General features: G+C 44.0%; 6 protein-coding genes across 7 annotated transcripts in view; 3 read left to right on the top strand and 3 right to left on the bottom strand.

Annotated features, from left to right (window-relative positions):
• nmo (nemo) overlaps positions 1 to 3,489 on the bottom strand; it is an 89,784-nt gene extending 86,295 nt beyond the window's left edge. Inside the window, exons 1-2 of one of the 2 annotated variants that reach the window (XR_010437348.1) lie at positions 2,845 to 3,489; positions 1,659 to 2,263 (exon numbers count right to left, since the gene is read on the bottom strand). Coding sequence is in view for 1 of the 2 variants with exons in the window: in XM_064692117.1 (XP_064548187.1) it covers positions 1,659 to 2,092 (434 nt within the window). In the remaining variant the exon portion in view is untranslated. The remainder of the gene's footprint in view (positions 1 to 1,658; positions 2,264 to 2,844) is intronic. The other variant, XM_064692117.1, reaches the window with a different exon arrangement.
• A 347-nt stretch (positions 3,490 to 3,836) lies between these two features.
• On the top strand, positions 3,837 to 4,590 carry Pop4 (ribonuclease P/MRP subunit POP4). The gene has a single exon (XM_064692120.1). It carries the CDS (start codon positions 3,928 to 3,930, stop codon positions 4,546 to 4,548), a length of 621 nt encoding a protein of 206 aa, XP_064548190.1. The 5' UTR covers positions 3,837 to 3,927; the 3' UTR covers positions 4,549 to 4,590.
• LOC135435188 (UBX domain-containing protein 1) lies at positions 4,540 to 5,988 on the bottom strand. The gene is made up of 3 exons (XM_064692119.1): positions 5,792 to 5,988; positions 5,159 to 5,725; positions 4,540 to 5,104 (listed from the first exon to the last, which is right to left on the bottom strand). The coding sequence occupies exons 1-3, from the start codon at positions 5,839 to 5,841 to the stop codon at positions 4,756 to 4,758; spliced, it is 966 nt and encodes a 321-aa protein (XP_064548189.1). The 5' UTR covers positions 5,842 to 5,988; the 3' UTR covers positions 4,540 to 4,755.
• Positions 5,989 to 6,192: 204 nt separating this feature from the next.
• On the top strand, positions 6,193 to 6,757 carry HP4 (Heterochromatin protein 4). The gene is made up of 2 exons (XM_064692121.1): positions 6,193 to 6,534; positions 6,593 to 6,757. The coding sequence occupies exons 1-2, from the start codon at positions 6,252 to 6,254 to the stop codon at positions 6,607 to 6,609; spliced, it is 300 nt and encodes a 99-aa protein (XP_064548191.1). The 5' UTR covers positions 6,193 to 6,251; the 3' UTR covers positions 6,610 to 6,757.
• Positions 6,758 to 6,841: 84 nt separating this feature from the next.
• On the top strand, positions 6,842 to 9,307 carry LOC135435185 (UBX domain-containing protein 4). Its single transcript, XM_064692116.1, has 5 exons — positions 6,842 to 7,027; positions 7,120 to 7,254; positions 7,326 to 8,128; positions 8,189 to 8,811; positions 8,880 to 9,307. Exons 1-5 carry the CDS (start codon positions 6,946 to 6,948, stop codon positions 9,172 to 9,174), a joined length of 1,938 nt encoding a protein of 645 aa, XP_064548186.1. The 5' UTR covers positions 6,842 to 6,945; the 3' UTR covers positions 9,175 to 9,307.
• A 205-nt stretch (positions 9,308 to 9,512) lies between these two features.
• On the bottom strand, positions 9,513 to 11,368 carry RNaseX25 (Ribonuclease X25). The gene is made up of 2 exons (XM_064692118.1): positions 11,081 to 11,368; positions 9,513 to 10,725 (listed from the first exon to the last, which is right to left on the bottom strand). Exons 1-2 carry the CDS (start codon positions 11,158 to 11,160, stop codon positions 9,789 to 9,791), a joined length of 1,017 nt encoding a protein of 338 aa, XP_064548188.1. The 5' UTR covers positions 11,161 to 11,368; the 3' UTR covers positions 9,513 to 9,788.
• Positions 11,369 to 13,769: the final 2,401 nt, after the last annotated feature.

The following is a 13,769-nucleotide window of genomic DNA, read 5'->3' as shown; positions in this document are numbered from 1 at the left end:
CCTAAACAGCTTTTCACGTTTGCCCCATTCTTCTAGGGCTTGTGTGAAGTGGAGGAGCGCGAAGTGGGAAGTTGGGTTGGGTTGGGTTGGGTCTCTCCTCCACTTGTGGCACAATTCGTTGTCGTCTTTATGCGCTGCACAACTTCCTTATGCCTAGTTTTGAGCACTTCTCTAGCTCCCTCCTTGCCTCCTCCTCTTCTGCCACCTTCTACTTGGCGTCACTTAGCGTGTGCCAGTTTTTCACTGGCTTCTTTTGGTGTTTACCCAACACTGAACCCCTGCCCCGCATTAAAACACACACACACACACGCACACACCCTGCTGGGCGCACACAGCCGGAAATGCCGTTTTACGCGTGAATGAAATTTTGTAGTGTTGTAAACGTGTAAATGCGCAGCGTTGCCAAATTTCAGTTCAGCTGTCAAAAACAAGTCAAAAATCAACCGTTACATCGTGCGCAACTCGTTTAGCAACAATTAATGTAAAATTTTGTAAAATATGCAAATCAAAGGAGCTGGAAAACTTTTGTCAGGCGCGACTTGGAACAGCCGCGAGCCAAAGCAGAAAAGAACAAAACAGACAAAAATATAAAACACAGGGGGAAAGTGGGCTGAGGGGGGATTATGGGATAGTATGGGGGTAGCAGCAACATTTTCATAGAAAAACCACCCTTCTGGAAAAATGCATAAGGCACAAAGGACGAAGGACGACGGCGAGCTGATGTTGATGTTAATGTTGACGCTGCGACGACAGACCGCACAAAAAAAGGGGGTAACAAAAAAAAAATAATAAAAGGCGGACGTCAGGCCTATGCATAAAGGACTGCACACAGGGAAAGGTCGCCGCCAGGCAAAGAGCCATTGAACCCCAGTTACATGTTAAGACCAAAGTCTAGCTTAATGTTGGCAAGAACTAAGTTTCCATATTAAATGAGAAATAACTGAGCGAATAAAAATTTGCAAAAATTAAATTAAAATGCATAACACAAGAATAAAATATACAAATTGTAAACAGTGAACATTAAAGTAAAGCCAAAATCCAGTGTTGTAAAGCGATCTAAATATAAGTATTTTTGTCATAAAGTCAAGTTGGGCACTTTTTAAGAAGAAGAGCGCGCGTGTTTACGCCGAGGATGAAATAATGGAAAAAGTGGAAAGAAAGTAGAAAATATTACAAAATAATATTTGTACCTCGGCTAGGTGTGAGAATCTATCAAGTTTAATATTTAAAAAATTCAATAAAAATTCCAGAGTTTAGGTTGGCATAAAAGAAATAACATAGCAAATTTAAAACTATTAAATGTCATTATATAGAACTCAATTGATATTTTAAGTCCCAATTTTGAAACTATTTAGATTTTGGCATAATTTTTAAGAATTTTCGTAACAAATTTCTCAATCCTAGCTATTAACTATAGCAGCATCTGATAAGCCTGCGATAAGCGACTCTTGGAGTTATTTAAAATCCAACATTTACAGTTCTAAGAACCTAAAAACCAGATTTAAGGATTCTAACTGTTTAAATTACTGAGCTCGGATAGGACCTCGCTTCAAATGACTCTTTTAACGATAATGAAAAAAAACTTTAGGGTCATGTTGCTTTAACAACTAAAATAAATAGACTTAAAAGTTGATTAATAAATTCCTTGAAAAACTTACCAGACAACGCCGAATGCACCGTAGCCAATTGGACGATCCGGCTGTACATCCTGTGGCACCGCTGGCGGCTGATAATATGGAGCCGCTGCGGCTAATATTGCGCTGGCGCCCTGTGGCGCACCACCGGCAGCACCACCCTGTACCAGTGACATCGAAACGCTCATTGAGCTACGCGGCGCAGCAGCTAAAGGATTTGGGCAGCTGTCGATGCTGCTCCGCCTGCTGTTGTTGGTGGTGTTCGTGCTGGAGTAGCTGGGTGCTGTGTGCTGAGGATTAGCTGGCGTTTGATAGCTATAAAGCCTCTGCTTGCTGCTGTTAGTTGTGCTGTTGCTGTTATTGTTGTTGTTGGTGGTGGTGGCGGTTTTGGTGGTTGGATGGGAGAAATGGTGTTGATTGCTCAATGGATGCCGCTTGGGGCCACTGATGGCCGCCATTCAATAGTTGCCCATTTGGTGTTTGTAATTTTGTTGCTCGTGTTGTTGTGCACACAAATTTGTTGTATTTTTTTTTTTATTTAACACATTAGAAATGAATTTAAAGAATTTCGTTTAAATTTTTGCACATTTTTTACTTATTTTTCCGGCTATTGTTGTTGTTGCTGGCGACTGCAAGAAATAATGAATTCAAGATTTAGAATTTTAGCCGCATTTTTGGCAGGCGATAGAAAAAGGGAAACGCAAAGTAACAAAAAAAAGGAACTGCCGTTAGCTACGGCCGGGGCGCGTCCGTGTAAGTGTGCGCGCATGTATATGTATGCGTGAGTCAGTGAGCGAGCGCAAGAGCGAGAGAGCGAGTATGCAAACAAAACACACAAAATAATAAAAATAAAAGTGGAGTATGGAGTTTGTTTTTAAATGTTTATGTACATGGGAGCGCAGACAGTTTAATCAACTTGGAGAAAAAAAACAGTAAAAAATTTCTTAATATGTGCACATGTTTTGCAATAGCAACAAGAGAGAGCGACGCAACAACAATGTACGCTCTCAGCGTGCTTAGCGTCAGCGTCGCGCACTTGACACTTTTTTGCTGCTGCTCCGACGCCAACGCTGACGCCGACGCCAAGGCAACGCTCATGGAAAACAATGCACAGTAAAAAGAAAAGTGCAATGAAATGCAGAAAATGTGCGGCATTTGTATTACACATGGAATTTGGGTTCTGTTTCCAGCCTAATTTCCCATTGCTTACCTTAAAAAAATGCACAATTATTGAGTGGCGGCAGCAGCTGCGACGGCGGCAGCGAATTTTTGTTGGTGGCAACGGTGGGGAGCTGATTTCGATGAGTGCGGCGACTCTTCCGCATTTGTATGTATGAGTGTGTTGCGTGCGTGTGTGTGCAGCGTCGGTGGCGGCGGCCGCGGCGGCGTAAGAGACAGACGAGTTGAAATTTACAAATGAAAATTCGATGCTAACTAAAACACGACGCGAACTGCGACGGCAACGTTTACTGCGACTGCAACAGCGGCTAAAATGCAGCAAGTCTCACGAAATTGTTGTTATTTGTGATTTATTAACGCACACACACATTCACTTAGACACAGACGTACAGAAGAGCGACAGCGAGACCGACGGCAATCAATTGAATTATTTTTTCTGAATTTTTTTACTTGTGCATTTGTCACGTTTGTTGGGGCACAATTTTTATTGCATTATCTTGTTATTACACTACCCGAAGTTTGATAGGCAGCAGCGAAGTTGCTTTTGCAATACATGTGTGTGTATGTATTAATTTTTCCTTTGCCTTTTGCAAGAAACACACGCGGCGTCTTTTTACCGATTTTATGCGTGTCGTTTATGCGAAAGTCATGATAGGACTGACAACAACAAAATTTCTAGCGATGTGACCGGGCCTGCGTGAGTAGTGTGACCAGTCGTTTAATTTTTGGTATTTTCATTAACAGCTGAGTTTTAGCAACATGTTGCCTCAACTATGCAGGGTAAGCAACTCTCATTATACACTTAAAGCATGTTCTCACCATAATTTAATGCGAATTTAACAGCTTATATTGAATTTATAAGTTAAATGAATTTCTCAGTCACATTTTCTTATTCTAGCAACATTATTAGCATACGTGAAGGTGTGACCAGCGTTTTATTTTTGTCATTTGCTGATTAACATAGCTATGTTATGTTAACTGCACAGCTGTAAATTTCGATAATGTTGCCGATATTTGCGGGTAGTACGCAGTGCATCCACAAATTTTAGCTTGGTAACTGCGAGCAGCGTACCTTATCATCCACTCGAATTTTGTAAACAAAAAAGTGGCCAAGATGGAAAGAGAGACGGAAACGCTGAAGGAATACCTCACCGATCTCGTAGTGCCCCACCATCGCTGCAATGTTAACATCATACCCGATCACATTACCATGCTGCATGGCACCAAAAACAAAAAGCAACACAGCCGCAAGCGGCGCGCCCACAAATCGAGCACGCTGACACGCCGGGAATACGCGCAACTGGGTCTCAATACGCTGCCCACACGGCAAATGCGCTACGAGCAGGCGCTGCCGCTGCACAAGCTCTGGCGCGGCTACATCCGCGAGCATCTAGATCTGCGAGAGGGCGATGAGGTGCCGCAGGTGCATGAGAAACGCTACGAGGAGTTCAGCAAGCAGCTGGTCAAAATGGATTTGCATGGCGCCAAGCTGCGTGTGGTGCAGTCCAAGTGTCCCACGCTGGTTGGGCTCAATGGCATCTGTGTGATGGACACAAAGAATGTGCTGAAGCTGCTGGGCGAGGATCATCGTGTGCGCACCGTGCCCAAGAGCGAGTGCGTCTTTGGCATGCATGTGGACAGTCTGGAGTTTACCATATTTGGTCAGCATCTGAATATGCGGCCAGCGGAGCGCAGCGTGAAGAAAATCAAAAGCTATGTGGAGCCCTTCATGTAGCCGCACAATAAATGCCGCCAAAATGTAAATCTTTAATTAAAATTTCTTCTTTGTTTTTATATAAAATCGTACATTTAACGCCCCAGTCGAAGGGCGACTGGAAATATCGCGTCATGTTTATTACATATGTATTTTTTTATAGCTTTAAATGTTTGTTAGTTGTATTTGTTGTTGTTGTTTTTGTTTGTGTTTCGATTTTGAGAGAATTTACGCAGCCGGCTTGGTCATGGTTATGACAGCAGAGGGCACCAGCCCCAGCACCTCCAGCGGCTTCTCATAGTCATCGTCGGCAAAAATCTTGCGCGGAAATGTAGTCATCAATGCGAAGGGCGTCTCAATGCCGGTCTTCACCTGTATAAAAACGCGCACGGCCGACAGTGGCTCCTTCACATTGAACTCGGAAGCGAGTGTGGAGCCATCCTGCAGTCGCACCTGTATGCGGGTTTCGGTATAATCGCGTGGCGGCGACTTGACGCCCGTCGGTGTTGTGGCCGTGGTAGTGGAACTGACCGAGGGCACGGCATCCGACGGCTTGCCCGGGCTGCTTTGCTCTGCCCTGGAATATTGATTAGGTTTAAACTGGAGCGGTTGCTTTTAAAGGTTCGCTCACCTGGCTTTGCGTGCCGCCTTGTCGGCCTCAATCTGTGCGCGCACACGATCGCGTGCTGATTTCTCCTCTTCCTTTTCGCGTTTGCGCTGATCAAGGATCTTTTTCATTTCGATTTCCTCCATGCGACGGCGTGCCTCTGTCATGTCCTTGCCGGAGCGTATGCGATTGCGTTCACGTTCCAAGGCATCGACCTTTTCGCGCTCCTCACGTTCGACGCGCTTCTGCTTGAGCTTCTCCTCGATGAGCGCCAGCTGTGCCTTCTTTTCGTCCTCGCTGAGCGCTTTCTTCTCCTCAGTGGATTCGGAAAAGTTGCTGTGACCCGTCTTAGCCGCATGGTACTCGACCTCTGTTTGATCCTTGAGCACCTTGCCGCAATCGTCGCATTTGAGAGATTTGGCAACGGCCGCTCCGCCCGAAACGTCGGCGGCGCCGCTGCTGCTCGGCGCAGTGTCTTCAGTTGCAGCCGGATCAGCGGCTGAAGCTGGTATCTCTTCATCGCCGTGAGCCAATAGCCACTCCATGGCTAACTCGACGCCTTTGTGGCTAGTCACACTTAATGCATATTCTCTATAAATATATATAGAAACATAATAAAAAATAGCCGGTGAAGAAAATATTATAACAAATACTTACACTCTATCTCTGGGAAAACCCATGTCCATTAGTGTTTGTACATCACTCATGTCTGCAGTCTAATTTTCTAGCGCAAATGTCTCAATAAAACACGTAAGTTTGTGCAAATGTTTAATTTTTTCCACTTAATATTTTCCCTGCAATAATGACACACAAAAACAATGCTGCGTTGCTAGTGTTGCACAACGTAAAAAGTGAATGCTCACTCTAAATGAATACTTTTTTTTTAATCGATTATCTGTGATGCGTTTAATAATAACAAATTTGCATAAACAGCCAATAGATTTAATTAAATAAACACTTTTAGCATAAAATTAATAATAATGCGGCAATTCAAGCTTCATTTCCATCGATAAGGATATCGATAACACACCAGCTGCTTTCAATTTGCAGTTGCGTCGCTGCAGCTTGCTTAGCCGATAGCGTCGTATAACCATTTTGTTAGCGTTACTCTTACAAAATGTCGCATCAAAATAAAATCAAAAAGATGGTGATTAAAATACCTCGCCATCCGTACATCATAGCACAGGGCGAATTCGATTATCAGGAGCGCGTTCAAATACGAAAATGTCGCGTCAACTTGGAACGCATGAAAGGACAGCAGACAGTCGGAGGACGCCCATTCCCATTAAAACCCAAGCCGAAGCGTTGCTGTGTTCGAGTAGCACGACTGCCAAATGTGGAACGCAGCGAAATATCCGTAACACCAGCCAGCTCCATAGTGTGTTCGGATTTTGATGATGGTATTTGCGTTCTTGTCCCTATCGAAATTGCAGCCATTTAACAATGCTATATTTACAGATTCTGCTGACGAATAGATGATGCAGCTGTCATTTCCGCTGCTCCCCAATCACCAATTGTACTGAAGACTAGACAAACCAGGCAGTGGCACCATGTCCGGGACTATCCACACTCATATTTTGTAGCTGTAATTTTGAATATCTATAAATACATTTGTAACTAATATTTGTTGTTGCTGTTGTTTTTTTTTTGCTCGGCTTGTTTGAAAGCACAACCGATTACCCAAAAATTATCGATATTAAGCTTGTTCTAGAAAGTTTCATCACTATCCCATGGATGTCAGGTGGAAAAAAATATTTGTGAAATAGCCAAATTATTCGGTAATAAATCAACATTCTAGGCAGCAAACAAATATGAATTGGCACACGGGTAATATTGCAGAGGCTGTGGCGGAATCTAAAGCCAAAGATGCCATCTTCGTTCTCTACATTCAAGGTAAAAACACGAAATAGAAATCGCTAAATCAATTTTAACCACGTCATGTTTGTTAATTTGACATTGTAATTGAATTACACTGCGCCACACAGGTCAGGATGAGATGACGGCTAATCTGGATGGATTTCTGAAAGATGCGCGCGTGACCTCGAAGCTGCAAACATCCGACTTTGTGGCGGTCAAGATACGGGGCGACAGTGAAGCTTACGCTATGTTTATATCGCTATGTAAGTACAGCATACGCTCGCTAAAGTGAACTCGGACAGTTTCATATATGCATTAATCATTTGCCTTAAAGACAAAGTGGTGCCAGTGCCATCAATCTTCTTTATTGGTAAATCTGGCACCCCGCTAGATATTGCCACAGGCATCATTGGCAGCGTCGAGGAGCTGGTCGCTAAAATCGATAAAGTGCTGCTGCTGGCGGGCAAGCAAGCTAATCCGGATGCAACCACGAGCATCGCAGTTGAAAACGAAGACGAAACAGAACAGGAAGAAGTTCGCACAATTGCTGGTGCAGACAGTACCGAAGCCAGGGAACCGGAAGTTGAGGCATTTGAACGAGCGGCCGGGAGCACAGAGCAAGCACTCGAGCAGGAATCAGAGGCAACAGTGGCAGAGCCAGCAGCGGAAGAGCCAGTTTCACCCGAGCCCATTGCTCCGGTGGAATCAAGCTCCCAGCTTGAAACAGTTGATCCGCCAAAGCCTGCAACTGCGCCTCAAACAGCTGCTGCGCCTGAGCCAACTGTCGCGGCGATGACAGCAGCGGCGGCTGCTGAGAAGCGTGCAGCTGTAGCTGCCACAGCCGCAGCCACAGCTCAAGAACACAACACAACAGTGATGACCAATGGGATGGCCTCGATCGTGCCCATTGCCATGCCATTAATACCACCAAGCACACAGAGTGGCGCACGTTCGTCCATCGACGAGACCAATATGAGCATGTCGGAGATTCAAATGCTTGTGGAGCAGCGCAAGCAAGAACGTCTGGAGGAGCAAAAGCGACGCGACAAGGAGAACGAGCTGCGACGTCGTCGCGAGGGACGCGAGGCGCAAGCCCAGCAGGTGATCAGCCGAGAGCAGGAGCTCAAAATATTGCAAGTGAGTCACAATTTCGAATGCAAACAAATAAATATAATTAAAAACGGTTCTCTTCCCAAGGAACGCATACGTCGCGAGCGCCAGCAAGAGCAGGAGACACGTGAACGAATTCTTGCCCAAATTGCTGCCGATCGTGCCGAGATGGCAAATCGTGGATCCGTGAGTGCCGAAGTTCAGAGTGTTAACACGTGCACAACGACATCGGCTGTTGTGCCGGACTTTTCTGCCACATCGGTGCAGGAGACGCGATTGCAAATACGTTTGCCAGGCGGCATTACGCGCACCAGAGCCTTCCCCGTTATGGAGCCACTGACAACTGTGCGCGGCTATGTTCTGGAGGAACTGCTTGCCGGCAGCAATATACGCGAATTCACACTGGCCACCAGCTACCCGAGACGTGAATTTAAAACAGAGGACGAGACCAAGACGTTGGTCGAGTTGAATTTGGTGCCCAATGCGGTGTTGTTGGTACTCAAAAGCGAAACAACGAATCGCGTGGTGCGCAGCAGCAGCAATCTGATGAACATTGTGACCAGCATGATTTGGGCAATACTCACACCAGCGGCCGTGGCATTCGATTACATCAACAAAATGGGTTTCCAGCGTCTGCGACAGCGCTTCATGCAAATGGTGTCCAATGTGGGCTGGTCGAAACCTCCACGCCCCGCGGCCGACGGCGATGGGTAGGTGGTAAACAAGTTTAACAAGCTCTATGCACAAACTAATGCCGCGTTTCTTTACTCTTTCACAGCACCATTCCACGTAATATGGATTTGTTTATGCTGCGCTCGACAAGTGGTCCTCCGGGCCTGCAACAGCCAACTCCCCAAAATGCAGTTGGGTCGCCGGCTCATCAGGTGAAGCCCACGCTAGTCTCGCACAGCGATGCAGATGCATCATCTGGACATGACCTGACACATCAGCGCTCCGGTGGCATTAAACCAGCGCGTTATGGTGAATCGAATATACGTCGATTGGCAGATAGCGCAAAGGATGACGACGAGGATAAGGCCACCTATAATGGCAACTCAACACAACAGCAATAAAAAATTTACTAATAGTTACAAATTTCTCAATAATCATACCCGTTACATTCACAGCTTCAAGGATATGCAGCCTTAAATTATTATTAACTAAATACAAAAGTAAAGCAAATCTACTATATTCAAAATATTTAAATTCTTTTTGTGTGTTTGTGTCTTTTTTATTTAAACAAGCAAGAAAATGATCAGCCGACACAATTTGTGATAAGATATTAAGGGTAGGCAAACTAATATGTTTAAACAATTCATTCTAATGCAAAATTTGTTAATTGAACTACGTTAATGCGTAGATGCTTAAATGTGATTATAAATACATGGTATAAAAGAATAAACATAATTACTTAAATGATTAATGTTTTTTTATTTGCTGATATATGTATAATCACAATTAAGTGCAATCGCCAGAACGCATTTAAAGTTTGTCATATATATATATAGTAGTGATATTTGCTCGATCACGTGTGTTGCTTTAATACAATTTAGCCTCAAGTCCAGGGGTTATACTTGTTACAAACAGAAAATGGTGTAATAGAATCTCATAATGCTTGTGAGGGTTATAACAAATGATGCATCAACTTAAATACTAGAACAGAGGGACGAATAGAGATTTGAGGATTTTACAATGTGAACCACATGAGAAATTGCAACAGCTTGTAGACATTGACCAATGGAAATTTCCATTGCTCTTTGCGTAGCAGCGGCGGCACCAGGCTGGGATAGTGCACAGGATTGCCAATGTGGCAATTGGTGTTCACTGTGCCGCCAGGATAATTGATGGCCACCACATCGCCCAGCTTGACGCCATCGCAATCGATCAGCTCCAGCGTTTTGTCGAAACAAATTCGTATTTCCGACAAATAGCTAATATCGTGCTTGACATCGAAGAGACAATGGATGGAGGGATTCTTGCCCAGGCCGCGCACCAGCGCATTGTTCAGAGCAATAACCGTATTGTTGGAGTCGGGATGAATGCCCGCCGCATCCAGTATGTTGGACATGACGTATCGCTCACGCCATTTCAGGCCCTGACCAAAGTACTTCAGCTCATTGTCGAGGGCGGCGAGCACCGCGGCGCAGGTACCATGCTTCAGCCATTCGTGCTTCCAGAGATATTCCTGCGATGAGTCACCCTCCAGGTCCATCCAGTAGGTATTTAAGCGATCGATAATCGCTTGCAATTGTTCCGGATTGAATTCAGCGGATTTGTTACAAAAGTTTGGCCCGATCTGACCCAGTTTTGTGGGCCAGATGCCGTGTATGGTCCAGAACTCTTTCTTCTGCGGCAACGTACACTCGTGCGTCGGATCCTCCTCCCTCCAGTGATAGCAGGTGGTTACGGGCCACTGCTGAGTGAATATGAGCACATCCCAGCTGTGTGCGTCTCTGCCCAATTCATTCGTATACAGTGGATAATATTCGTCGTCCTCATCTTCATCAGAGAAATCGGCGGCGGCGGCGGGTCGCTTTAGTGGCTGCTCCACGGAGCTGCTTGAGTCACCCCAGGTCAGGTTGGACAGGGCAATACCAGAGTCGGATATTTCATCAAGGGCGAAGCTAAAAAAAAAAACAAACACACACACACACACATTCAAAACCAGCTGTGAGTAATTGGTTGTGGTCTACAAGGGTTTTGAGGCGGGCGTTCGGGGACATGGGGGTAACCTTGAACTTGGTGCCTTTTCAAGCGCACAGCGAACTCGGCTTATCGAAATATCGATTGATATTCCTAACTGTATAGCTATATAACTGTATTTTGCTTACGTTTGCGCTAATCTCGGGCTGCAACGCGTGTCTATTTTCTTTTGTGTTGTTTAATTTTTCTTTTGCGCCGCCTACGCAAATAAATAAAACGTACGCTAGAAACTTCCTCGCCGCTTGTTGTTGCCTAATATAATTCATGGGCACTTACCTCAATGGGCTCGTCTTTGTCGCAGCAAGGCTGCATAACAAAACCGTCAAAAAAACCAAACGTTGTTGCTGCTTCTGCATAATTGACTTTTGTTTTAAAATAACGTAGCGTAAGTAAATTATTTGGTGTAAATATGACGCATTTTCTCAGGTATTGCAAGCCATACACTTTTTCGTATTCAGAAACACTTGTTTGTGTAGCTTTCTATCGAGTCAATCTAAATATTAGCAAAAAATAAGTTGTAAAGTTTATTTATGCACTTTTTGTTTTTGTATTTTTCTTTTGCGCTGCTGTTGAATGGCTAACAGCTGTAAATAGCAACTGTAAATGAAAAGAGTGCTGTAAAACACCATGCAACAGATACCTGCCGCAAGGCTGCTGCAAAAACTGCTATCGATAAGTCGAGTTTATCGGTGAAAGCGCTGCAAAATCAAATTTCAAAATCAAACGGTGTAACTTTTTACATTCTTAAGAGCTCTACAAATACAATAGCAATCAAAATAAATGAACTACATTTTAAGTCACTTTAAAAATGATATCCAATCTTTTGGTCATACGACTTTATCGCAATAGCTGCACTAATTGGGACAACTAAGCTTGCCTCCTGATAGCACGTATACCGGATTTGTGGAATAAGACATTTTGTCTGCACAAATCACAATATCCCAATAATTAAATAAAAAATCCCTCAGAAGCTTCTTTTCAAAGATAAGACGCAACTTTTAGTCTGTAGACTAAAAAAAAATTCACACACGCACACACACATGCGCCGCATGCGCTTTAATTAGTGACAACGATAATTACACACATTTTGTGCTGGCACAATTGCGCTACTTTATCTATGAAATACAAACATGACATGTAGCCAAACACTAAACGACTTCTGTTGAAAACCCAATGACTACTCGGTGTACAGCAATAACAACAACAAGCCAATATGACAAGGCGAACAACAAGAGCAACAACAATATTTTTTGCTACTGAAATAACTACAACCATTGCTAAGCAATTGATTATTGCTTAACTGTACTTTGTACTTTCCACTGATGATCCAACCAAGGCTACCCAATGAAACCAATGGGCTATGGGGGGACCTAGATAAAAGCCCCATTCCAGGCCCCGGGGCTCTTATAGAGTATTTGTCACCACTTATGGCAACTTTAACACTTAGTGTCAGCAATTTTATCAAATTCAATTAGTTCGCCCCCCTGTGATAAAACTCATTTACATGGGCTCAAAATGCGTTATCATACCGATGTCACAGGCTTTATCATAACATTTGTGATTATTTTGTCATGTTTTCTGCATTCCAACTAAAGTACATGATATTGGACAAGAACAACTGTGGGATCCAACTGGGGGTTGCTTTTATGCAGATTTAGCTGGCAACGTTTTTATGTTTTGTTTGATGACAAATTAATTTAATAATAACAACTGCAAACATTTTGTAATCAATTTTGGGCTCGGCTCAAATTATCGTCTATGTACAATCAATTAATGTTTACTGTTTTGGTTGTTGTTGTTATATGCGAAACAACATTTTGCTGGCATACTTTTTCTGTGTGCATAGTCTAAGTGTATGGCATTTTCTAGCATATTGAATGGAATTACTGAGTTTAGATAAAGTTATCCAATTGGCAACATTTACTTAATATTCCACCTATGTTAAAGTCAAATAGCTCGATGAAAAAACTGCTCAACTTTTTGCATTCAAATTGACAAAATTATCATTATTTGGCGCAAATAGTCAAAAAATCGTCGAGAGGCAGACAAAAAAAAGTTAAGCCATTAATTTTAAAATGCGCCCATTAGAAGTCGACGCTGCCGCAGCCAACTTCGCATAACGAACGCCATCATCATCTGCAACTGTCCGCCATGATGCTGTCGCTGGCAGCGACGAAACCGGCGTTGGCGTCGGCGTCGGCGTCTGTGTTGGACACGCAACGCATGCGTCGAGAGAAGGCGTGCGAGAGCGAAAGAGAAAGCGCGTGCCAGTGAGAGCAAAATCTGTTGTGGGTGGAGTCAGCATAGCTGGCATTATATATGTACGTATATAGAGCATATAAGCCGGGGGTAAGCAGAGACGGTAATTGCCTCAATTTACCGTACATACGCGCAGCCCGTAGCCAGTCACTTGACGTGCTGCCTTTTTTTTTGTTGTTTTCTTCACGACGTCGTCGCTGTCGCCGTCATCGTCGCCGTTGTCGTCGTTGTTGCTGTTGTTGTTTTTGTGCAATTGCTGTGTAAATGGCATGAGAATGATAATTGTAGCAATTATAATATTAAATTGGGAGATCATGGCTCACAGGGTTTTCCTTTTCGTTTGCCTTCTTACCCACCTCTCCCGCCCTCGCCCATAGCTGCTCCACTGCGCCAACGTTTTTATATAGCATACTTTTTTGCTGTCATCGCCGGCGCTGACTTTGGCCCAACTTCGGGCCTCACTTTAGCTCCATCTCTTTCACTCCCCAGGGCATTTTTGTTGCTGCTGTGTATTTTGTCGGATTTGTTTGTTAATTAGAATTCTAGCGTTGAAATTAAAATGCTCACCCCACTTCCGCTGCCACCGCTGCTGCTGCAGTCAGCGCGCTGCTGCGGCATTTAAAAACAAAATGAAAAAAAAACCGTATTTTTTTTTTTGTAGCATTGCGAGTAGTTTTTTGGGGCGTTGTCTGTGGGTGGAGCCTCG

Source organism: Drosophila montana, unplaced genomic scaffold (genome assembly GCF_035044405.1).
Source record: "Drosophila montana isolate Dmon_TW-CO22-7 unplaced genomic scaffold, ASM3504440v1 contig_3526_1, whole genome shotgun sequence".
NCBI classification, from domain to species: domain Eukaryota; kingdom Metazoa; phylum Arthropoda; class Insecta; order Diptera; family Drosophilidae; genus Drosophila; species Drosophila montana.
This window is presented reverse-complemented; position numbering and strand designations above follow the sequence as displayed.